We start from the raw sequence: 25,251 nt of genomic DNA on the forward strand, positions 1-25,251 counted from the left end.
ACACAAAACTACCCAAAGAGACACAAAACAACCACAAAGAGACACAAAACAACCTCAAAGAGACACAAAACTACCACAAAGAGACACAAAACAACAAAAGAAGACAGAACCAGCCCACACTCAGTGTATCATTGTGTATGGAGGGGTGATGGGGCCTCTAACACGTCTGTGCCCTGGGCCCCAGTGTCTCAGTGTGAGGCCCTGATGTCTCTCCTACAGAGAGCAGCTGATGCTCAGTTCATGGTGCAGTCTGGTCTCTGTAATCTGGGCCATCAGTGTGTAGTGTCTGTGAGAGTGTGTGTTGGTGCACAGACGGCTGTGAAGGTTTCATCACCCTGTGACTCAGCAAATCTGCTCATCATGCATTCGTTTAAAGATTCTGCTCGTCTCTTTTGTTTGGTGATAAAAGCTCCTCTGTGGTGCCCGAGAAACAAAACCAGCAGAGAGAACATATTCAGCACAAGCACAACACTCGTCCTCCATGACAGAGAGAGAGAGAGAGAGAGAGAGAGAGAGAGAGAGAGAGAGAGAGAGAGAGAGAGTGTTCACTGTAGCACTAAAGTTTAGCTTCATAACTCTGTTCACAAACAAGCTTCCAGTTATAAACCACTTAATAAGATTTAAAGACGACACAACTTATCAGGACGCATGTTTCAGCTGTGTGTGTGTGTGTGTGTGTGTGTGTGTGTGTGTGTGTGTGTGTGTGTGTGACACCCAGCTGTGTTAATCCCTCACACCAGGCCCCCTGGTCCCTGATAGAGGGTCAGACATCGGGCCATGCTCTCTGACTGAAAAAGCGGTTGGTTTTACCAAGACGTCGCTGTGTTTCCTGCCGGGAAAATGCCACTAAAAGCAACCGAAACACAGTGACGTCTTGGTAAACGCAACCGCTTTGACCGAGACGTCGCTGTGTTTCCTGCCACGATAGTGCCACAAAACACAGTTGCTTTTACCAAGCCATTGCCACGTTTTCTGCCTTGATAGTGCCACAAAAAGCAGTAGTTTTTGACCAAGACATTGCTACGTTTCCTGCCGGGATAGTGCTACGAAAATATGTTGCCCTCTAACAAGACATCATTGTGTTTCCTGCCACTATAGTGCCACAAAGAGCGGTTGTTTTTTTTTACCTAGACGCTGCTGTGTGTCCTGCTGGAACACTGACACTAGAAGAATTTTTCTACAAAGACATCGCTGTGTTACCTGCCAGTAAAATGCCACATAAAAGTGGTTCCTACCACTGAGCTCTGGATGTTACCTCTGACGTTGTCCATTGACTGTTTCCCAAAGTTGAGAACTATCTGTGCGGCAGGGTTTCAAATCAAAATGTAAAGACACGACTGCAGAATGAGCGACAAAGACTCGTCACACTATAAATACGGAGGATTGTGTAACTGAAACAAAAACTGCAGAGTTAAAAAAACCTCCACATACGACCATCTGCACAGAGCAACAAGTGTCTCATCTGTTGACGCGTCACGCAGCAGATTCCTCCGACATGAAAACGACAACAACGTGACAGCACATGTGTGTCTATGTGTGTGTGTGTCGGTGACGGTGAGTAACAGCGCGACGAGGAGTGATATGACACAACTGACCAGCATGACTGTTCCTGGACCTGCTGCTGAGACAGGATCCAGTTGTGCCAAGAATAAGTTTGAAACAGAACGGCAGGTTCTGAACACAACGTTCCTCAAGTTGATTTTCTGTAACCACTGATCCTGTTGGCGGTCGCAGGCGGGCTGGAGCCTATAATAAACCTGCAGCTAAATACGACGACTGAAACAATCAACATAACCATGTAACCTCAATAATGTTTAGACTTAATTATTTAACTTCAAATATTAGGAGTTCAGAGACATTCGGGGAATCTGTTACGCCCCACAAACACACACTGACATTGTCTCCCAAACACGCAGTGATGAAATCAGGCCTCGTTTCATCTGATGGAGGGTTTTTTTGGTGAGAGCAGAAAGAGGGAGGTGAAGTGAAAGAGGGAGAGAGAAGAGGAAGAAAAAGCGCCAGTGGCCTTCCCACCATGTTGTGTTACGTAACGGCCTCATAATGCATTACTCACTGAGCTGCAGCTGCTCTCCAAACCTCTTTGCATTGGCAAACATTCCCATGACTCAAAACAAGGACACATACAAACATCCCCATGTTCGGAATATTTCTGTGCAGGCAGGAAAAAACATCACATTCATAAAATCGTACCGACTGTTCCTCTACAGCTCCTTCCTCCTGACATGATGCGGGGCCGCAACTAACGAGTACATCCCTATACACTGATCAATCTCACAGCTTGTCCTCCATCAGTGGTTCAATCTATAAAAACTTCCATCAATCCATTTTCATCCACTTATCCAGGGCCGGGTCAGACGTCCCTCTCCTCAGCAACACTTTCCAGCTCCTCCTGGAGGACCCCAAGCTGATCCCAGACCAGATGAGATATGTAATCCCTCCAGTGTGTTCTGGGTCTGCCCCGGGGCCTCCTACCAGTGGGACGTGCCCAGAACACCTCTAACAGGAGGCGCCCAATAGGATCCTGATCAGATGCCCGAACCACCTCAACTGACCCCTTTCGAAGCGAAGGAGCAGCGGCTCTACTCCGAGCTCCCTCCAGATGTCCAAGTTCCTCCCCTTATCTCAAAGGCTGAGCCCAGACACCCTACAGAGGAAACTTGTTTCAGCCACTTGGATCCACAACCTCATTCTTTCAGTCACGACCCAGAGCTCATGACCATAGGTGAGGGTTGGGACTTAGATGGACCAGTAAATCGAAAGCTTTGCCTTCTGGCTCAGCTCCCTCCTCACCACGGCACCTCAGAACCAAACCGCCGATCCATCTCATGCTCCGTTCTACCCTCAAAACCTCCTCCGAGAATCGTCACCTTAACGTGGTTGAGGGGTTTGCGTGCCCCTTTGATCCCGGGAGCTGTGTTGTCTGGGGCTAACAGCTCCTGGTAGGGTCTCCCAAAGCACAGTGGTCCCAGAGTAGGGGCCAGACTAAGGCCCAATCCCAATACCTCCCCTTGTCCACTACCCCTAGCCCTTGTCCACTACCCTTAACCCTTGGCCCTACCCCTAGCCATTGCCCACTACCCCCTTAACCCTTGGCCCTACCCCTAGCCCTTGGCCCTACCCCTAAGAGCGATTCAAGAAGACCATGACGAAACAGCATATTCAGACTTTGAAGACCACCAAGGCCCCACCATGGAGCCAGACCTGAGGAGGGAACTCGCCAGCAAATGTCTGGTGGCCAGACATTGGGCCATGGGGCCGGGGTGGCGGGCAAGGGTGTCGCCAACTGGCTCTAGGGCTCTGGGGGGTGAGGGTCTTGAGAAACTTGATTCACAATATTCGAATCCTGAATATCAGCAGCTTGTTCTATCTATCATGGGAACATTCTTTACACATTTTATACACATTAAAGTTTGGTTGTCATCGTCACCAAAATGGAAGCAAAGACCTGTAAATTACCACTAGCACATGAAATGAACATGTATCAATTAGAGTATTCTTTAAACTAGACAGAAATCTGTTTGACTGAGAATCAGTCATCTGGACAACAGACTGCTAATATTGTCACTGGTGCTGAAGTTATAATCAATTAATCAATTAGTTAACTGTCAGAAAACAAAGTGGCATCTGTTGTCTATTGATTATCAATTGAAAAACATAAAATATTCTCTTGTTTCGCCCTCTAAATTCGCCTCTTTTCTTCATTGTATGTGATAATAAACATAATATTTGGGGGTTTTGGACATGTGAAGACGTTACGCTCTGATTCTTGCAAACTGTGGTGAGCTTTTATCACCATTTATCAGCAGGAATTACTTGCTGCAGCTTTGAATTGTGAATGACTAATGTTAAATATTTTGTTGAGTTACAATATTCAAACCCAGAGAACATGTAATTTTAATCAAGGTCAGTGTCCGTGTCATTTGGCCATCATTGCCTGTCAGTGGCGTCATGCGTCAGGGTTGTGGTTGTCTGCCAGAAGCTTCATAAATTGACTTTTTATCCAGTTTACACCACATTGTTTGGTCGTTTTTAACTCTATGTTTTAACCAGGAGAAGGATTTTAGTCATCAGATGTCTGGATCTGAAGTTATCAGAGAACAAGCAGAGCAAACTTTAGCGTCCTGCCATGCAGAACCACATTAAAGAAACACTGATTTTTAACATTCAACTGCTTTATTCAGTGTTTTTACCGGTTTTAACCACACAATCCATTTGTTTTACAGAAGAAGAGACCTCTGTGGATAATTCGGCTCACTCTAAAGACCTCCTGAACATCTGGATTTTAAGTTATCCGAGAAACAAGCAGAGCAACAATAGCTGCAGCTCAGCTCCAGCCCCTGCTGTGCCAAACTGCTTTGGAGAAACACAGATTTTTAACACAACCTGCTGTTTCTACTGGTTTAAATCATCAGGTCCGTTTGTTTTACAGAAGAAGAGACCTCTGTGGATAATTCGGCTCCTCGTAAAAACTTCCTGAACAATGAACCATGAAGGAATCCCCACCAGGACAAAAGACATGGGACCCTGAGCAGCGAACACATCACACACTGTAAGTTTGAAACACACTAAAACCTGTCTTAAAATCATTAATTTGGACGAATGAACTTTGTAAAATAACTGATGTTCCACTATCCTGAGTTACTGCTCAGCCCATCTTAAAGACTCAGCCACAGGCGCACAGTCTGATCTGAAGTCATATCTGCTCCTCTCTCCTTCACTGACCTGAGAAATCTGCCCGTTCAACTGAGGCTGCAGCATGTCCTCATCCGACAACTTCCTCTCCGCTGTGTCTTAACGCCGGCAGTTGAATGAGAGAATGAGCCGGAGCGCACGGTGCAGACAGACCTCTCTCTGTCTCTCAGTGTTGTTCACGAGCCATCCAAGGTAACAGGCTGGTGGGTGAGCTGCCAACAACAGGCCTGTGCATGACGAGATCAGAGCGAGGTGCCAGCGTCCCGCCGCTCGCAGCGGAAGACCGAGTGTGTCACCGGTTTACATGTCAGCTTCCGGGAAGTGAGAGGTTGTTGTCGTCAATCGTCCTGCCGATAACCTGGCACGCCAGCCTGCCGTCCCTCTGCACATGTCAATCAATACGGGCCGGGGATGAGGGGAAACGTGACCGTGTGCAGGGCAGCATGAGGCCGGTGGTGGCAGGATCATTGCATGTTCGTATGTGTGTCATCACGTGTCTCAGTCAGACAGACACATGGACACGGTGAGGACATGACAACAGCAGCAGCAGCATGACACTGCTGGAGAGGTGGCGGAGGAACACTGATCTGTGAAGGAGGTGAACTCAGGTCTTACTCTCATCTCGCTGCAGTTTGTGCAGCTTACCTTGCGTCTAGAGCTGAGGAGGCAGAAGTCTGGGGTCGCTCCGTTCTTAGCCCCTCCCATCAGATGACCACATACACGTGCTGCATACAGTTACCGAGTGTTCCGCATATATTGATTTATTTGATCTGATTTCATTGTGGAGCTCTCTCTGTCTATCAGAACGCAAATGAGACAAAAATTAGCGAGCTAACGACCCCACGGTCCCTCCGCCTCACTCCCCGCCACTGTGGACTGTTTCCCTGGGAGGAGACGGACGGTCAGTCGGCATCTGTCGCAGCTCAAATTCAGCCAACACAAACCCCCCTGCACAAGATGTCACAGCAGGCTGATAGGCTGCAGCACCATGGGGTCTAACCTGTGTAACGGCAGCAACAGAAAGTTTGCTGAACCTGCGGGAGGTGGTCTGCAGCGGTGGGGAGTGAGGCGGAGAACACTGTGATCCGAGGCTCTAGCTAACGTTTGCTACATAAACATGAACTTGAGGCCACAGCCGTGAGCCTTCAGCTCCGATTTGCAGAAGGCTAGCAACATTTTCTCTCCATTTTTGAAACACTTCACTGATATTCAGGGTTCCGACACATTTTCATGGACAAAATTTAAAAACTTTTCAATGACTTCTCTAATGTTTTTTTTTTTTTATCTTGCCCTATTTGCCCGTGTTTGACACCAAATAAAACTGCCTACCCCAGCTTTAATATTGGAACTGATGTACAGCTGAGTTTAGAAAATGAATTTAAAAAACATGGTAAAAAGCTTGAGGAAAACTATATCTATAATTATCATTATTATTACATTTTTAAATTATGTTACAGAATTATTAGAATTTTTAAACACTCTTTCCAGGTCTTTTCCTTGATTGTTTTTAACTTTTTTTAGCTAATTTTCTAGTTTTTAATTTTCTCTTTTTACTGATTTTTTAATGTCTAATTTTTTGGCTCATTCCTTCTTTTGTCATGTTTTAGCCAATTTGCTCAGGTGTCAAAGGATTAACTAAATAAGTATTTTATTTGATTTGATTTCTGTTATTTTATTTTTTTGTTAATTTATTTATCTTCTGTCATTTTATTTCATTTAATTTTTTTTAATTTACTACATTTTGCCACAAAATTTCTCCATGTTTCAGTTCTGCAGCATCACTGCTAGATGCCACTAAATTCTATAGACCTTAAACATGTCAGAAATCATTAATAAAGCTAATTATCTAATTGCTCAGAGCCTTCAGAGAGCAGTATAAGAGCATTATGTAATCTTGTTTTTGCTGCATTTTCAAAATGTTTATCTTCCCCATAGAAACAGAGAGATTTTGGATCTTCCTTCAAATCTTCATCTCACTTTGGGCCTAAATCCAGAGGCAACAGGTCATGACGTCTGCTCAGGGCAGATTATCAGCATCAAGAACTGAACAAAAGCTCTGTGTCAGAACCAGTCAAATGAAACCAAACCATCAGAGAAATTATTAGTTCTCCAAAAAAAACGGCAGCACTTCAGTGGAAGAAGGTGACTCACAGGTGACTCACATGACTTCATAACAGAACAAAAACAACATTACGTGACTCGATCGTTTGCGCAGTGGTTGATGGCTCTCACCCACAAACACCCGCGCCACTCCGAGGGATGAGGCACGACCGGCGGCCGCCGAGAGGCCGAGGCGTTCTCACACCTCCTCAGACACTCAGTGAGCAGGTTACGTAAGGCGGAGAGTGAATCTGCTGCTCCAGTTAGGAAAACCACGTGTGGCTGCTGGCTGTCATTTCCTCTGATTGGACAGAACGTGGAGAATCTGCTGATGGGGGAGCAGTGAGGAGGAGGAGGAGGAGAGGAGGAGGAGGAGGAGGAAGACACTGAGGTCTTTGTCCAATTTAGACTGTGTTTTCACCTCAACAGTCTGCTGAGAGGGCGGCATCGAACACGCGCCTCCAGACAAACTATTTTAGTCTATAAAAAAATCAATAATCCCAAGATCCCTCAGAGTGCAACCAACAGTCCAAAACCCAAAAATAATCTGTTTAAAATGATGTAAAACAGAAAATCCTCACGACTGAGCAGCTGAAAGTGTGTTTCACATCTTTGCTTCATAAATGACTTAAATTTCAACTGATTTTGATAAATAAGGATAATAATATCTACGTTTGACTAAATTTTGTTAAAAAGTGGAAGTTTTCTTTCAGCTGTTCTTCAGATATCGTGTTCACAAGACAAAAAAAAAAAACCCACAAACATTGGTGCCTAAAAAGCAGCTGGAAAAACAGCCACTAGTCACAACAAAAATACCCACATTTGGTGCAGAAACAGCTGCTGGGTAAAAACAGCTACAAGTCGTTACAAAAACCATCAGCATTTAGTGCGTAAAAATCACCTGGATTAACAGCCACTGGTTACTACAAACACCCACATTTAGGGCCTAAAAAGACACTGGAAAAAAAGTCACTAGTTGCTACAAACACCCTCGTTTAGTGCCTAAAAAGCAGCTGGAAAACCTGCCATGACTCGCTACAAAACATCCACATTTAGTGCCTAAAAAGCAGCTGGAAAATCAGCCACAAGTTGCTACAAAAAGCAGCCATGTTTGATACCTAAACAGCTGCTGGAAAAACACCCACTGGTCGCTACAAAACACCCACATTGGTGCCTAAAAAGCAGCTGGAAAATCAGTCACAAGTTGCTACAAAAAGCAGCCACGTTTGATACCTAAAAATCCCCTGGAAAAACACCCACTGTTCGCTACAAAACACCCACATTGGTGCCTAAAAAGCAGCTGGAAAATAACACCCACATTGGTGCCTAAAAAGCAGCTGGAAAATCAGCCACAGGTTGCTACAAAAAGCAGCCATGTTTAATACCTAAAAATCCCCTGGAAAAACACCCACTGGTCGCTACAAAACACCCACCTTTAGTGCCTAAAAAGCAGCTGGAAAATCAGCCACAAGTTGCTACAAAAAGCAGCCATGTTTAATACCTAAAAATCCCCTGGAAAAACACCCACTGGTCGCTACAAAACACCCACATTGGTGCCTAAAAAGCAGCTGGAAAATCAGCCACAAGTTGCTACAAACACCCACGTTTGGTGAAGTTTATTCGAACCATGCAGTAGAAATGAAACATTGGTCTTTAGAATGGGTCGAAGTTACAAACCACTGTATCCCACATTTCCCATGATGCATCGTGGCACATCTTTCATTTCGGACTTCATATTTCAGACTTTAGAAACCTCCCTTCAGAACTGCAGAAGAAGTTAAACAACTGTTTCACAGCAGCTCCGTCGTTCTAAACTTCTCAACTCGCTGGAAAATCTCTTCTTAATAAACTTAAGGAATTCTGAAAAATATTAAACGTCTAAATCCATTTGTTTTTTTTCTCTTCACCTCTTTACTCATTTGCCAAATACTCTGTCTTAACCAGGATGAAGGATAAAAGGCGCTTTAATCGTCCTCACGCTGATCACTTGTTAACAGTCTCAGCTCCCATCGATAATCCCTGTTTGTATCTGTGTGGTCTGCTCGCCACACACACACACACACACACACACACATAATGAGATTCGACCGACTGTTGTGCGGCCGGAGTCGAGATCAGGATTAACATCAGCCTCGACAAACACACAGGACCGTCACTAACATTATCCTCATCATCATTCCTCATCTGCAGGTCCCTCTCAGGTGTCTCCAGACCTGCAGCAGCATGTCTGAATACATTCTTACATAACGCCAGCCTCCACAATGATGGCTCCTCTCTTTCACACCGTCTTAATCCTGCCGCTCTGTATGACTGAACAGCCCCCAACCAGCTCACTGTTTTCCCCGGCTGCCGGCGCCCTGAGGGAGCCGCTCAGGAATATCAATGATGTTTGTTCCAGTGGAGGAGAAACTAAACGCAGGGTTGGAGCTGCGATGGAGGATCAACACAGAAAATCACCTCAGCACTTCTATATTTGAGGTGTGATGTCAGGAAATGTGTCAAGTTTACACCAAAGGTTCAAGACAGGAAGAAAGACAGCGCCTGTGAACGAGAATGCTGTTCATTTTTAACACTTTCAGGTCTTCAGGACTGAACTGTCAAGAATAGTGTTTTCAAATGGCTATTTCATTTCCAGTTCATGTTCATGTCCAGCAGACATGACCTCAGAGATTAATTTTGGCCAATTTAAAGCCCCGGTCGGGTGGAGGATGGGACACATGTCTCCCTTTCCATCTGTCGCAGCCTCATTCTGTGATTTAGTCGAACAAACAGCTCTTTTCCCTGCAGCAGAACGCTGGTCTGCAAACAATGTACATCAAACTAACTTCTTTTTCAGTGTGGAAAGACACGTTTTGGTTCCAGGTGCAAAAAAAAGTGTTTTTGGCAGAAACAATGTTGGCCCTGTATGTTTCTGCAAACCATGGATACTTTATATTTGCACATTATAATGTTAGAGTGAAAATTTATGTTTCAACACTGTGGTGTAATGTGGGTTTTTTTTAGGCACAAAAGTCATTTGGTTATTGTCAGGAAAAGATCATGTTTTGGCTTAAAATACTCAGTTTTGGGGGCACAATCCCAGCAGGAAAAGCAGTGATGTCTTGGGGGGAAAACAACTGCTTTTTGTGCTGTTATCCCCAGTGGAAAAAATGATTAGGCCCTATGAAGCAACCATGATTAGTGCCTAAAAAGCAGCTGGAAACACAATGATGGGTCATCAAAAACACCTCCATTTGATGCCTAAAAAGCAGCTGGAAAAACACCCACATTTGATGCCTAAAAAGCAGCTGGAAAAACACCCACATTTGATGCCTAAAAACCTGCTGGAAAAACAGCCACTAGTCGCTAAAAAAACACCCACATTAGGTGCCTAAAAAAGCTGGAAAAACAGCCATAAGTTGCTATAAAACACCCACATTTGGTGCCTAAAAATCCGCTAAAAAAACACACACTAGTTGCTATAAAACACCCACATTTGGTGCCTAAAATGCAGCTGGAAAAAAAGGCCATAAGTTACGACAAAACACCCACATTTGGTGCCCCAAAAATCAGCTGGAAAAACAGCCACTGGTTGCTACAAAACACCCACATTAGGTGCCTAAAAAGCAGCTGGAAAAAACAGCCACTAGTTGATACAAAACACCCACATTTGGTGCCTAAAAATCCACTGGAAAAACAGCCACTGGTCGCTACAAAACACCCACATTTGGTGCCCCAAAAATCCGCTGGAAAAAAAGCCACTGGTCGCTACAAAAAACCCACATTTGGTGCCTAAAAAGCAGCTGGAAAAACATCCACTAGTTGCTATAAAACACCCACATTTGGTGCCTAAAAATCCGCTAGAAAAACACCCACTAGTTGCTATAAAACACCCACATTTGGTGCCTAAAAAGCAGCTGGAAAAACACCCACTAGTTGCTATAAAACACCCACATTTGGTGCCTAAAAAGCAGCTGGAAAAACACCCACTAGTTGCTATAAAACACCCACATTTGGTGCCTAAAAAGCAGCTGTGAAAAAACAAAACACCTACGATTGGTGCCTAAAAAGAAGCTGGAAACAGCCACAAGTTGCAAAAAAAAACAAAAAAAAAGAGAGCTAATTTGGTGCTTAGAAAGCAGCTGGAAAAACAACCACCAGTCGCTACAAAACACCCATGTTTGTTCTCAAAAGAAGCTGCTGGAAAATCATTACTGCTGCTACAAAACACCCACATTTGGTGCCCCAAAACGCGCAGTCATTGTTTGATGGTTCAAGGCTGTGAAATGTGAGAACTTTCTACTTCTCATGGTCTTATATGGTAGTTGAGTTTTGTAGCATCAGTCGGACAAAAAATGACATTTGAAGACGTTACCGTACGACGCTATGTCGTCCAAATAGTCCAAAATAAAAAAATTGAAGAGGAAATTTAAGTAATAGAAAATGATAAGCGACTCCTCCAATAAGAAGTCAGAGTCCTCAGAGATACTGTTTGCCTGTCTGTGTGGTGACTTTCACGACATTTCTGGATTCAGGCTCTCAGCTCCGACAGTTTGAAAGGACACGAGAAGAGGAACCCAAACCCAGCCAGAAGATGATGAAAACACACCGACACAACAAAGACAGGACACCGCCGACAACCAGTCTGTAACAACAACCTCAACCCATCAGCCGTCACCACCACTTCATTATTATACACACTGTGGATGAATTATTTATTTGATTCACATTATGTGTCAGAAACAAACATGTTTTCCTGATTTACGGCTCCTGAGGAACCCAAATGAAACCGATCAAACAACACGTGCAGGAACGACCCATGATCCTCTCTGCTCGCCCTTAAATGCCACATCCAGTAACAGCACGGCCCCAGTGATCACGCAGCAGGAGGGTCGAACCAATTATTTCCAGCTTCAGTGCTTCAGAGAATAATGAGCAGCAGGAGTTTGTGTGCTGCGACCTTTGTGTTGCACTCCACAGAAGATGTTTTTAACCTCTGCGCTCTCGGAGGTCGTAAAGGTGAGGACGGTTTTATTATCTTAACTCGACTGGTGCTTTTATTTGCAGCAGCAGATATAAAGCAGAACCATCGAGCTGTCCCTGAACCTCACACTACAGTGAGCAACAGTTTCACTCTCTGTGCCTCTCTGCACCTGTCGGCTCCTACAACATGCTCTGGTGCTGTGAACATCTGGCCCTCAGCAGCCTGCAGGTCTCCGCTCACCGCCTGACACTGTGCACTAATTAACCCATGCCGCTGCTCCGATCATCACTGCTGTACCCTGAACGCCTCGCAGGAAACTCTGACACGCTTCCTGCAGATTCTCAGACACGGAAAATGAAACTGTATGTTTCTACAAACCATGAACACCTCACACCTGTGTTTCATATGTATCATATCAACTTATCTGAAGTGACGCAGTGTATGAGCTGACTGTCCTCTGGAAGAGGAGGAGGGGATAGTGGATGGTGAGAAGCCTGCCAAGCTGCAGAGCACTGATAAAGACCGACAATCAGCAAAACAGGTTTAGTGAGTCATCACTGTGTTTCCAGCAGCTTTTTACACACCGTCTGTAGCACTTTTCCCTGCTGGGAAAGTGCCATGAAAAGCAGTGGTTATTTACCAAGACATCACCGTGTTTCCTGCGGGGATAGTGCCACAAAATGGCACCTGATTTTTACCAACACGTCACTGCATTTCTTGCGGAGGTAAAGGCACAAAAAGTGTTTTTTTTTCCCGAGATGTCACTGCATTTCTTGCCGAGGTAAAGGCACAAAAAATGGTTGCATTTACCGAGACGTCACCGCATTTCTTGCGGAGGTAAAGGCACAAAAGACGTCACCGCATTTCTTGCGGAGGTAAAGGCACAAAAAAGTGGTTGCATTTACCGAGACGTCACTGCATTTCTTGCGGAGGTAAAGGCACAAAAAAGTGGCTGCATTTACCGAGACGTCACCGCATTTCTTGCGGAGGTAAAGGCACAAAAAAGTGGTTGTATTTACCGAGACGTTGCTGCATTTCCAGCTGGGATAGTGCCACAAAAATATTTTAAGCCAAAACATGATCTTTTCCGAACAGTTACCAAGTGTTTTCGTGCCGAAACACAGCCACATGTTCACCACAGCCTTGTTGAAAGAAGTATCAACATATTTGCAGCATAAAAATGTACAAATGTTACGTATCTGTGGTTTGCAGAAACGTACAGTGTCAACATTTTACTGGCGACTGTGTTGAGTGAGAATTAATATTCTTAATATTCTTCCTGTTTGTGTCCAAGACGACTCTTTGACAACAGATTTGAGGAACATCCTGAGGCACAAAGTGTGTGTGGACCTGCAGCCTAGATGTCTCTGACACCTCAGTGAAGCTGCAGCAGCAGCCGGAGAATAAACACTTCCTTCCTCACACCACACTCAGACAGACAGGAGGGGGGGGGGAGCATGCAGAACCACGCCGGAGATGTTGACCCACTGGCGGATCCGAAGCGACGTGTTGTGGCATTTTCATTCCCCCAGCGGGCTGTGGCGCGCGAGCCGTGCCGCCTGACTGCGCTGATAAGACGGCGGCCTGACGCACAGTGAATACACAAAGAGCCGGCTGAAGGTCTGCAGGGTTTTTATCAGGCAGCAGAACATCCTCTCACTGCTCTATCACTTCAAGCTCAGCACACGTCAGGAGCTATTTCTGAGACAGAATGCTCCTACATTTCCCAGGATGCCTTTCAGTGACCTCCAGGGAGCAGGAAGCTACGACAGACGGAGTTTTAAAATTCAATTCTTGTCTGGTAGGTGTGTCCGTAGTCAGGGTCCAAATGAAAAGACACATCTGCATTATGGGAAACGTAGGATCCAGTCCTGTAGTAAAATTGAGTCCCAGTTTAAAGGGACAGTTCAGATTTTTTTTAAGTGGGGTTGTATGAGGCACTTATCCGTAGTCAGTGTGTTACTGACAGCAGATGAAGGTCGACACGCCCCCAGTTTGGAGAAGCAGGCATGAGTACCGACACAGAAGCTGAGCAATGCATTGCTGTGGATGGGGGCCAGCAGCAAAACGCATTTTAGCCACCTAAAAAAACTACTTCACCTCTTTACCTTGACGTCAGACAACATTTCCAACGAGGAACCGAACTGAAAGTGAATCTATCTTTGCTCTCGTCAAAGCCAGACTCCATTGACAAAACTACTAATTTAAGCTCTCTGAACACAGGAGCTGCTGGTCTGCCACTGCTTTGATTAGTTAGCTTGTTTGTCTTATTGTGTGACTTTTGGGGTTTTAAAGGATCGTTTCAGATTCGCCAAAGTCACACAATAACACAAACAAGCTAACTAATCAAAGCAGTGGTAGACCAGCAGCTCCTGTGTTCAGAGAGCTTAAATTAGTTTTTTTGTCAATGGAGTCTGGCTTTGAAGAGAGCGAGATGTGGACTTAGTCTACCTTTAACCAGGTAATTAAGATTATTCTATGCATCATGAATCACAACAGTTGTTTCTGTTTGAGTCATGATGCACACACACAGGCAGAGAGATTATGTGAGCAACCTGAAAGCGTACGAACAACACATTAAAGACCAACTCCTCCATCGTCCTCTCACTGTCCTCGCCTCACATTAATAGAGCTGAAATCAAACTCATCATGCGAGGGAGGACCCCTGGGTGTCTCCAACCTCCACACATCTCCAGCAACCAAATATAGAAACACATTAGACTCAAAGTTCATCCGAGGCCTTTTTATAGTTATCTAAGATATTCAGTTTATTAAGATGTGACACAGGGGAAGGAGCGAATCTGAATATCAACGTTTGACACTTTCGACTCACTCCCAGATTAAAACTGAGTTATGAGCAAAGCAAATTATTTTTTATCAGGAGCCGAATTATCCACAGAGGTCTCTTCCTCTCCGAAACAAACAGACCAGCTGATTTAAACTGTTAAAAACGCCAAATAAATTAGCTTCACTTTAAAAATCAGTGTTTTTCTGACACTGTTTGGCACAGCAGGGGCTGGAGCAGCTGATGATTGCTCAGCTTTTTTGTCTGATAACTTCAGATCCAGATGTTCAGGAAGTTTTTACCAGAAGCCGAATTATCCACAGAGGTCTCTTCTTCTCCGAAACAAACACACCAGCTTATTTAAACCAGTAACAACGCCAAATAAATTAGCTTCACTTTAAAAATCAGTGTTTTTCTGGCAGTGTTTGGCACAGCAGGGGCTGGAGAAGAGTTGCAGCTGATGTTTGCTCAGCTTGTTTGTCTGATCACTTCAGATCCAGATGTTCAGGAGGTTTTTACCAGAAGCCAAATTATCCACAGAGGTCTCTTCTTCACCAAAACAAACAAACCAGCTGATTTAAAACAGTAAAAACGCCAAATAAAGTAGCTTCACGTTAAAACTCAGTGTTTTTCATTCTAGTTTTCAGCCCTTTGGTTTCTCCTCCGTCATGTTTTCTTACCGGCTGTGTTTGTCTCTTCAGACAGAAGGCACCAAACTGCAGAAAGACCATGATCGAACATAATGAATAAATTACAGCAGCTTCTTGCACCAGATGTTTAGATAAATAGGGCCATTTGCATTTTCACATCGAACACAAAACACTGATTTCTAACATGAAACATCTTTATTCAGTGTTTTTATTGGTTTAAATCACCTGGTCTGTTTATTTTGGAGAGGAAGTGACCTCTGTGGATAATTCGGCTCTTGGTAAAAACCTCCTGAACATCTGGATCTGAAGTTATCAGAGAAAAAAGCAACAAGCCGAACAGCATCTGAGAAACACTGATTTTTAAAGGAAAACAGCTTTCTTATGTATGTTTACAGGTTAAAATCACTAAGTCTGTTTCATCTGGAGAGGAGGAGACCTCTGTGGATAATTCAGCTCCTGGGAAAAACCTCCTGAACATCTGGATCTGAAGTTATCAGAGAAAAAGAGATGAGCACGCATAGAAGGCGCCCGTCTCCAACGTGCCAAACAGCGTCGGAAAAACGCCGATTTGTAACTTGAAACTGCTTCAATCAGTATTTTTTACGGTTTTAATCAGCTGGTCTGTTTCTTTAAGAGATGAAGAAACCTCTGTGAATAATTCGGCTCACAGTAAAAACCTCCTGAACACTGACGGAATTCTAACCAGGTGAAATTACCCAGAGTTATGAGAAGAAAACAACCGCACACATGACTTGAATTATTCCTCCTGCATTGTGCCATAAAGAGATTAAACCTTCACTCAGATCGTCTGAGAGCCCTTCAGGGACATCTGGGAGAACTCCAGACACAGTGACAAACACAACTCTCTCTGGTAAACACATGATTTATTCATCCATCCATCCACAGATGTGCTGGGCTGAGACGCAGCTGAGTCTGACAGGATGATCGACCCTGATGCGGCCATCGGGGTCACACATCCCCGACCTCAGCATCCATCACACGCAGCCGGCTGACCTCAATTATTCTGCGTTCAACACACCGCTGTTGCGTTCAGGGGCTCCTCTGCTGCTGAATGTACATGTAAAGCTCCCTTCATGGTGTGTGACAGCAGGTGTGTGTGTGTGTGTGTGTGTGTGTGTGTGTGTGTGTGTGAGAGAGAGACAAAAGAGACGCACCGTGCTCGTCAATCGGCCACTCACCATCATCCCCGGCAGGTTGACGCGCCTCGTCCGCGCTCACATCACGGCAAAAGGAGCCTCCGGAGCCAGAAACAGCGACCATTTCAACAGCTTCTTCCCCTCGCTCCCCGGCAGGCTGCAGGGCGGTGGATCCCGACCTGACTACTCCTCCATGGGGGGAAATACCGCACATACACCGGGCTGAATACGAGCGATGGCCCGGGATGGAGCGCGGAGGTGTGTGCGCAGACAGGGGGTGAGGTGCTGGAGCATCCAGGCTCCGGTGTGGAGGGATGGATGGAGGATCTGGGGCCGCTCACATGAACGTCGGCTGAAGACGGTGGCCTCCTCCGCTGCAAAAAATGACGAGTCCAGACTTGTCAAAGAGCTGCATCACGTTGGCTCAGTGTGCTGGAGACGAGTCAGGAAATCACGCAGCGGCTCCTAGAGGCTGGGATTGAAAATACACCCCCAAATATTTACTAATATATTGTTTGTTTATTTAAAAAACAAACACGTGAGAAATTTCCACAAATATGATGTTCAGAACTGGAATAAAAATATTATATTTCTTATTTTTCCCTGCGTAATGTGAGCAGATGTGATGTCTCCTCTTCTCTCTGTCTGTCTTTGTCCTTTAAATGACAGAGGGGACCTGGCGTGAACTCTTCTGTGTTTCCACTCCGTTTTGGCACAAACGTCCACTTAGAGTTTGGTGGTCACATGTTTTTGTCCATAACTCAAGAATTCAGACACTAATTATGACCAAACTTCACACACGTGTCGAATAGGATGAAATAATGAAGTGATGACATTTTTATATCCAAAAGGTCAAAAGGTCAGCTTCACTGTGACGTCATGCTCCCCATAAAACACTTTTCTGTCCATTACTCAGCGTCATACCTCATGAACAGAAGATGTTAATTAAAGAAGCTAAATGAAGTGCATGCAGCACAGAGATGAGCTAATCTGAGGAAACGTTTGTCCAGACACACCACACGTTTCAGACACCAGACATTTATTACTCAACTTTATCTCTCTGAAAATCCTGCAAAATTTTCATCAGTTTATTCTTCAGTCCAAGTGGACATTTGTGCCAAATTGGGGAAATTCCTCAAAGGCCTTCTTGAGATATCATGTCCAGGACACTGCAACGGATGAAGCCACAGTGATCTTTGTCCTTCAACCACCAAATTTTAATCACCTCATCACTGAGTCAAAGTGGACGTTTGTGCCAAATCTGAGAAAACATCCCCAGGGTGTTCTTTGACTCTAGATAGAAATGTGATTTCTGATGTGATCTAAAAATTTCAAAGTTGTACCGTTAGATGTTTTTCCAATCAGATCAATTCTGCCCCCAAAACCGGGTATTTTTAGCCCGAACATGATCTTTTCCAGACCATTACCAAGTGGTGTTTGTGCCTAAACCTAACCACACATCAACCACAGTATTGCTGAAAAGTTTAAATGTGTCCTGTGAGACATTTGTGTGAAATATTGTCATGATTAGTGTATTAAAGTGCATATGATTCATACCACCCTACCACCTATCTTGAGATATCACGTTCAAGAAAATGCAACAGATAAAGCCACCGTGACCTTTGTCCTTCAACCACCGAATTTTAATCACCTGATCATTGAGTCCAAGTGGACGTTTGTGCCAAATCTGAGGAAAATATCCCCAGGGTGTTCATTGACCCTTGATCAAAGTGTGAATGATGTGATCTTAAAGAAGATGTTTGTCCAATCAGATCAATTCTGCCCCCAAAACCTAGTATTTTAAGCCCAAACATGATCTTTTCTGAACCATTACCAAGTGGTGTTTGTGCCTAAACCTAACCACACATTAACCACAGTTTGTTGAAAAATTTAAATGTGTCCTTTTTGACATTTGTGTAAAAAAATTTCATGATTAGTGTATGAATTCTTGAGTTATGGCCAAAAACATCTTTGACCTTTGACCTTCGACTGCAAAATTCTTATCAGTTTATTCTTCAGTCCAAGTGGACATTTGTGCCAAATTGGGGAAATTCCCCAAAGGCCTTCTTGAGATATCACATTCAGGACAATGCAACAGATGAAGCCACAGTGATCTTTGTCCTTTAACCACCAAATTTTAATCACCTCATCACTGAGTCCAAGTGGACGTTTGTGCCAAATCTGAGAAAATATCCCCAGGGTGTTCAATGACTCTTGATCAGAGTGTGATTTATGATGTGATCTAAAAATTTCAGAGTTGTACTGTTACATGTTTTTCCAATCAGAACAATCGTGTCCCCAAAACCGGGTATTTTCAGCCCAAACATGATCTTTTCCGAACCATTACCAAGTGGTGTTTGTGCCTAAACCTAACCACACATCAACCACAGCATTGTTGAAAAGTTTAAATGTATCCTGTTAGACATTTGTGTTACATTTTTTCATGATTAGTGTATGAATTCTTGACTTATGGCCAACAACATGTTCTGTGAGGTCACACTGCCCTTTGACATTCAACTGCAAAATTTTAAACAGTTTATGCTTCAGTTCAAGTGGACATTTGTGCCAAAGTCAGGGAAATTCCCCAAAGGCCTTCTTGAGATATCACGTTCAGGAAAATGGAGCGGATAAAGCCACAGTGACCTTTGTCCTTTAACCACCAAATTGTAATCACCTGATCATTGAGTCCAAGTGGACTTTGTGCCAAATCTGAGAAAATATCCCCAGGGTGTTCTTTAACTCATGATCAGAGTGTGATTTATGATGTGATCTAAAAATTCAGATGTTTGTCCAATCTGAAAAACATGAAACCAAAACGTGATCTTTTCATAACCATAACTAAGTGGTGTTTGTGCCTAAACATGTCAACCACAGTGTTGTTGAAAAGTGTGAACATGCACATAACCTGCAAATGTATCCATGGTTTGCTGAACCAGCAGCTTCTACACACAGGACTCTGAACCCATCATGTGCAGCAGCTCAAACACTGAATGAAGAGGCTTTCCTTTACAGTAACCGTACTGACATGTGTCCAGCAGGTGGCGGCAGAGGAACACGCTTCAGTTTACAACTGTTGACCCAGTTTTAGTTTCCATTGACCTCAACTGATCTATTGATTCATTGGTTTATTGGTCTGTGTCAAAGCTCGCTGTGTATCTGTAGTCTGTGGCATGGAGATTAATAAAAGCACTTAAGGGCAGAAATAGAAATGAACAGCATGAGCTTGACATGGCTGATTTGGCACAAACAAACCCTAAAAATAACCTGTTTGAATTCCATATTGAAACTTGATATAGCTGCAGAGTGTATGCAGAGAGAGACGAGGCAGAAATACGTTAAAAATATATATATTTTATTTGCGTCGCAGCATTTTTAGCAGAGTATCAGACAAAAGTGCTGCTGCAGAGAGTGCAGCTGAACAGAGGACATTTTACTGTGGTCCCCATTCACCTCCTCTGATATTAGTATGTACAAGTGACCGTGAACCTGCCGTCAAAGCAGCAGACGTGTCACAGCTCTCCTCTGCACCGCTTCATCCACAGAGCAGAGCCAGGTGGCGCTCACACTAAACTGTCCACAGCCTGGTTACCATGACCACCTGTGCTGCTGTGGAGCGTCCTCAGGCTCTGGACAGGAAGCGCAGGTTGACGGGCTTCGCCGGGATGAGCAGGGTCCGAGTTTTCGGCTCCACGACCGGCGCACCGGGTTCAGGCTGGACCTCAAAGTGCTGCATCAGCTGCAAGACGACACGGACCAATCACTGAGCTGCTCAAACAATAACTAACAATCATGACTTCATACAAGACTGATTGGCAGAGATGGCGGCCATCTTGTTTTTATTAGTGTATTGTGCTCTTTCCACCACTAGATGGCACAAAAGTGTCCACGAACGAGGACACAGGGTCTCAGCAGGACATAAGACACGACTCACCCTGGTCAGAGCAAAGTGCATCTCCATCTCGGCCACCCTCTTCCCCAAACAGGCTCGCACCCCGACACCAAAGGGGATGTAGCTGTACGGGTGGTGCTGGTAGCAGCCTGCCGCCACCCTGCCACCGGCACTTCCGGGCATCTCGGCGCGGAGCCACCGCTCCGGGATGAAGAGCTCCGGGTCGACGAACTCCGCTTTGTCGTGACAGGCTGCGTAGTGACACAGGTGGAACTGAGTCTGGAGAGAAAACGAGAATCATGTCTGACCTCAGCTGAACAACTTTAAAGGGTGACGTCGGCATTTTTCAGCCTGGACCCTGTGATCTCATGTTTAAATGTTGAAGTGACTCACGGGAACAATGAGTTTTATAATTGGTCCAGTGTCAAGAGAGAGCGCTGCAGCTAGCAGCCGTGCAACGCCCGCAATGTAACCAGATGGGGCAATTGTGCACCGTCACTGCACCTCCATTTCAAAGTGTTTTTTTGCCACAGACAGGTTCAGATTTTATTATATGTGTCTGAAGTCTCTACCTTTCACTGTATCTGCTCTCTTTGTTATTGTGTCTAAAGTCGTTCCCGCTGCACCAAAACCCACCAACACCTGCTAACATCTGGCTTTTAATGTAATGTTAAAGGTTACGATCTGCGTTTACACCCACGTCAAATGACTCTACAGAAGTGACAGGTATTTATCGCCTCCGGCTCCGATTGACATCGATGGGACACAAAACCCTGGTGAACGCGCTCATTTTATCCCCTTTACCGGTGAGATGCAATGACGCGCCACCACAAAGTACCGCCCATCTCCGCCCAAGCAGTGTTGGTGTGAACACGACATAAAGATGCAATTACACGTGAGTTCCCACTGGGTGGCGCAATGGACGTGATACAAAATACGCAAATTAGGCAGCGTGAATTAAGCTAGTGGCGCGATTTCATGTCATACACATAAACTTGCACAAGTAACTTTGGTGTGAACACAACATAAAGATGCAGTAAGAAGCGAATTCCCACCAAGCAGCGCGATGGAAGCAGCACAAATGAAGCGATTAGGGCGATTTCGCGTTATTCGCTTATTCACGAGAGTTGAAAAATCTTAACTTTAGCAACCGATTTGCACCCTGATAGCCAGTCAGCATTGAGATCCTCCAGGGACGTATGACGCTATGAGGCAAGTCAACACAAATTAATCTAGTGTTTAAACTCGCACAAGTAATGCAACGTGAAAATCTGCATCATGTTTGGTGTGAACACGACATAAAGATGCAATTAGACGTGAATTTCCTCTGAGCGGCGCAATGGACGTGATGCAAATGATGCCAAATACGCAAATTAGGAAAGCACGAATTAAGCTAGTAGCGCGATTTCATGTCATACACTTCAGCACTTCAGAACTAGCATTCAAACTCACACAAGTAACTTTGGTGTGAACACGACATAAAGATGCAGTTAGAAGCGAATTCCCACCAAGCAGCGCGATGGAAGCAGCACAAATGAAGCGATTAGTGCGATTTCGCGTCATACGGTTATTCAAGAGAGCTGAAGAATCTGAACTTAGCGATTATAGGGTTCAAACTTGCGCAAGTAACGCAACCTGAAATTTCGCATCACGTTTGGTGTGAACATCAAGATGTGATTAGATGTGAATTCCCACCAAGCGGCGCGATGAACGTGACACAAATGAAGCCAATTAAGCAGCGCAAATGAAGCGAGTAGCGCGTTTTTGTATCATACGCCTTTTTCGCAAGAATTCAATAATCTGAACTTCAGTGACAAATTTGCGCCACGACAGGCAATCAGCACTGAGATCCTCTGGGGACGTATGACGGCAAGGTCGTACCAGCGTACTCATTGATTCAACATTTCACACACATATGAAGTGCGTCACGTGGTGTTTGGTGTGAACCCGACATAAAGATGCGACGAGATGCAAATTCCCACCGGGTGGTGCGATGGACGCAATGCAATTGATGCAAAATTAGCAAATTAAGCTGTGCGAATTAAGCGAGTAGCGCAATTTAATGTGCGTATGATGGAAGTTATTTGTGCGTATGAAGAGAGTCAACACAAAATATTCTAGTATTCAAACTCACACATCGCGTTTGGTGTGAACACGACATAAAGATGCAATTAAATGTGAATTCCTCCTGGGTGGCGCAATGTACGCAACGCTACTGAGACACGACTGAAGCAAGTAGCGCAATTTTATGTCATAAGCTTATTCGCAAGAGTTGAAAAATCTGAACTTCAGCGACCAATTCGCACCACAATAGCCAATCAGCATTGAGATCCTCTGAAGACATATGACGGCGTATGACGTACCAGTGGAAGTTCATTCAGCGATTTCACGCAAGTGTGACGCTAGTTATTCATGTCGTAGCAGTTGATATTAAGAAGATGCCGTGAGACCGAGGTTCCTAGTTCTGCTTTCCTACCTTCTTTGGCAACCAGTAGTTCCCCACAATGACCTCATTCTCTGAAATAAAGCGTCCGTTTCCAGGCACCACAGGATAGAGGCTGGAGGGGAAGAGACACACAGACGACTATCAGGCTCCAGATCAGAGATAAATGTGGCCTGAAGCCTGCGTCAGGTTGTTCTGGTGTTCTGATGGCTGCTTCACGCAGGTCACACCAGATCATACAGATAATAAGTGAAAGGAAACAGGTCTGGATTCTGTGATATGGATATGAATATAACAGCTGTCAGCTCACCGTAACGTCTCCTTGATGACGGCCTTCAGGTAGGGCATCCTGCTTAGGTCGTCTGTGGTCGGCTCCCGTCTGTCCGGACACACGGCGTTCACCTCTCTGTACAGGCGATCCTGAAGCCTGCGGTCCCTCGCCAAGTGGTACATCGCCCACGACAGGGTGTTGGAGGTCTAAGGTCAGGCAGGAGGAACAGGAAGGAGAAATCATGAGGGTGTCAACCAAATATAATGACAATCAATCCAGTGGTTGTTGAAATATTTAAACATACAATATGTAATTTTCTGCAGCTACAGGAATCTCAATCAGTTTCTCTCGGTTAATATTCCTTCAAAGTTCATCGTTCAGGAGCCGAAATATCCACAGAGCTCTCTTCCCCCCAATCCCAAATGGATCCCTTACAGACTTGTTGACTCAAGCCCTAAGCCCTTACAGACCTAGGACCAATTCCATTTCTTCCCCTTAGCCCTTGTCTTGGCCCCTCCCCTTGGTTTTGCGCGATCACGTGAGGGGAAGTGGTGTCCCAATTCTCCATCAGGTTAGCTCTTAACCTCTTAATGGAGAATTGGGACACCACTTCCCCTCACGTGAACGCGCAAAACCAAGGGGAGGGGCCAAGACAAGGGCTAAGGGGAAGACATGGAATTGGTCCTTGGTCTGTAAGGGCTTAGGGCTTGAGTCAACGAGTCTGTAAGGGATCCAATTGGGATTGGGGGTTCCTCTCCAGGACAAACCGATCTGGGGATTTAAACCAGTAAAAACACTAAATAAAAAAGTTTTATGTTGAAAATCAGTGTTTTTCAGATGCTGTTTGGCACAGCAGGGGCTGGAGCCGAGCTGCCGCTAACGTTTGCTCAGCTTGTTTCTCTGATAACGTCAGATCCAGATGTTCAGGAGGTTTTTACTAGAAGCCGAATTATCCACAGAGGTCTCTTCTTCTTCGAAACAAACACACCAGCTGAGTTAAACCAGCAAAAACACTTAATAAAACAGTTTCACGTTTAAAATCTGTGTTTCTCCGATGCTGTTTGGCACGGTAGGGGCTGGGCACAAGCTGACACTAACGTTTGCTTCACATGTTTCTCTGATAACTTAGGAGCCAGATGTATTTGAAGTTTTTTGGGGGGCTGAATTATCCACAGAGGACATTTCCAAAAAAATAAATAAATAAACGGACTGTGGGTCTCATTTATAAACATTGCATAGGCACAAAACAAGGCCTGAAAGACGCAAAACATGCAAAAGTTGTGATGTATAAAAATAGACGTGATTGGAGAAACTTTGACCCATGCTTACGAACACTTTGGAGACGGGAAATTGGTGACGCAGACGGTGAGGTGCAGCCTGGTTGCAGAAACTGTCAAACATTTGTAGCATGGATCCTACGTGTTGTTGTATAAACGAGGCCCCTGGTGATTTAAACTGATAAATGAAGCAGTTTCAGATTTTCTCTGGGTTTAACAGTGACTTAAATGTCCTTACTGAAGGTTTCAAGCCTGGACCTTTTTGTGCAGAAGTCACTGTGCAGAGGAAAAGGCAGGTCATTTCAGTTTCAACAGTTTCACAGGTGGATAGGCATCATGTAGAGGAGGCAAAGCAGTGTGGGCAGAGCAGGGTAAAAACAGATGATAAATCCACTGATAAAATTCCACCCAAGATATACTGTGCAAGAGCTTGTTTGTCAGTGTTGGCAACCCTTTCCCCAGAGAATGTGGGGCATTTGGTTTTTCCATGTCCCAAGTTGCCTTTATCTCCCTAGCAACTCTTTATCAATCAATCAATCAATTTTATTTATAAAGCCCAATATCACAAATCACAATTTGCCTCACAGGGCTTTACAGCATACGACATCCCTCTGTCCTTATGACCCTCGCAGCTGATCAGGAAACACTCCCCAAAAAACCCTTTAACGGGGAAAAAAAACGGTAGAAACCTCAGGAAGAGCAACTGAGGAGGGATCCCTCTTCCAGGACGGACAGACGTGCAATAGATGTCGTACAGAACAGATCAGCATAATAAATTAACAGTAATCCGCATGACACAATGAGAGAGAGAGAGAGAGNAAGAGCAACTGAGGAGGGATCCCTCTTCCAGGACGGACAGACGTGCAATAGATGTCGTACAGAACAGATCAGCATAATAAATTAAGAGTAATCCGCATGACACAATGAGAGAGAGAGAGAGAGAGAGACAGAGAGAGAGAGAGAGACAGAGAGAGAGAGAGAGAGAGAGAGAGAGAGATGCAGG

The 25,251-nt window shown here is 44.7% G+C and overlaps 2 protein-coding genes across 3 annotated transcripts in view; both read right to left on the reverse strand.

Annotated features, from left to right (window-relative positions):
* tmem198b (transmembrane protein 198b) overlaps positions 1–16,738 on the reverse strand; it is a 34,624-nt gene extending 17,886 nt beyond the window's left edge. Inside the window, exon 1 of one of the 2 annotated variants that reach the window (XM_050065174.1) lies at positions 16,411–16,738. The gene's annotated coding sequence lies outside the window, so the exon portion shown is untranslated. Of the gene's footprint in view, positions 1–16,386 lie in introns of both variants that reach the window. The other variant, XM_050065175.1, reaches the window with a different exon arrangement.
* Positions 16,739–19,699: 2,961 nt separating this feature from the next.
* The window catches only part of LOC126402718 (sterol 26-hydroxylase, mitochondrial), a 20,621-nt gene continuing 15,069 nt past the window's right edge, over positions 19,700–25,251 (reverse strand). Inside the window, exons 6-9 of the mRNA XM_050064920.1 lie at positions 23,011–23,177; positions 22,734–22,815; positions 20,300–20,536; positions 19,700–20,104 (exon numbers count right to left, since the gene is read on the reverse strand). Coding sequence (XP_049920877.1) covers positions 19,988–20,104; positions 20,300–20,536; positions 22,734–22,815; positions 23,011–23,177 — 603 coding nt within the window. The 3' untranslated portion in view covers positions 19,700–19,987. The remainder of the gene's footprint in view (positions 20,105–20,299; positions 20,537–22,733; positions 22,816–23,010; positions 23,178–25,251) is intronic.

The sequence above is a fragment of the Epinephelus moara genome, chromosome 16 (assembly GCF_006386435.1).
Source record: "Epinephelus moara isolate mb chromosome 16, YSFRI_EMoa_1.0, whole genome shotgun sequence".
Classification (NCBI taxonomy): domain Eukaryota; kingdom Metazoa; phylum Chordata; class Actinopteri; order Perciformes; family Serranidae; genus Epinephelus; species Epinephelus moara.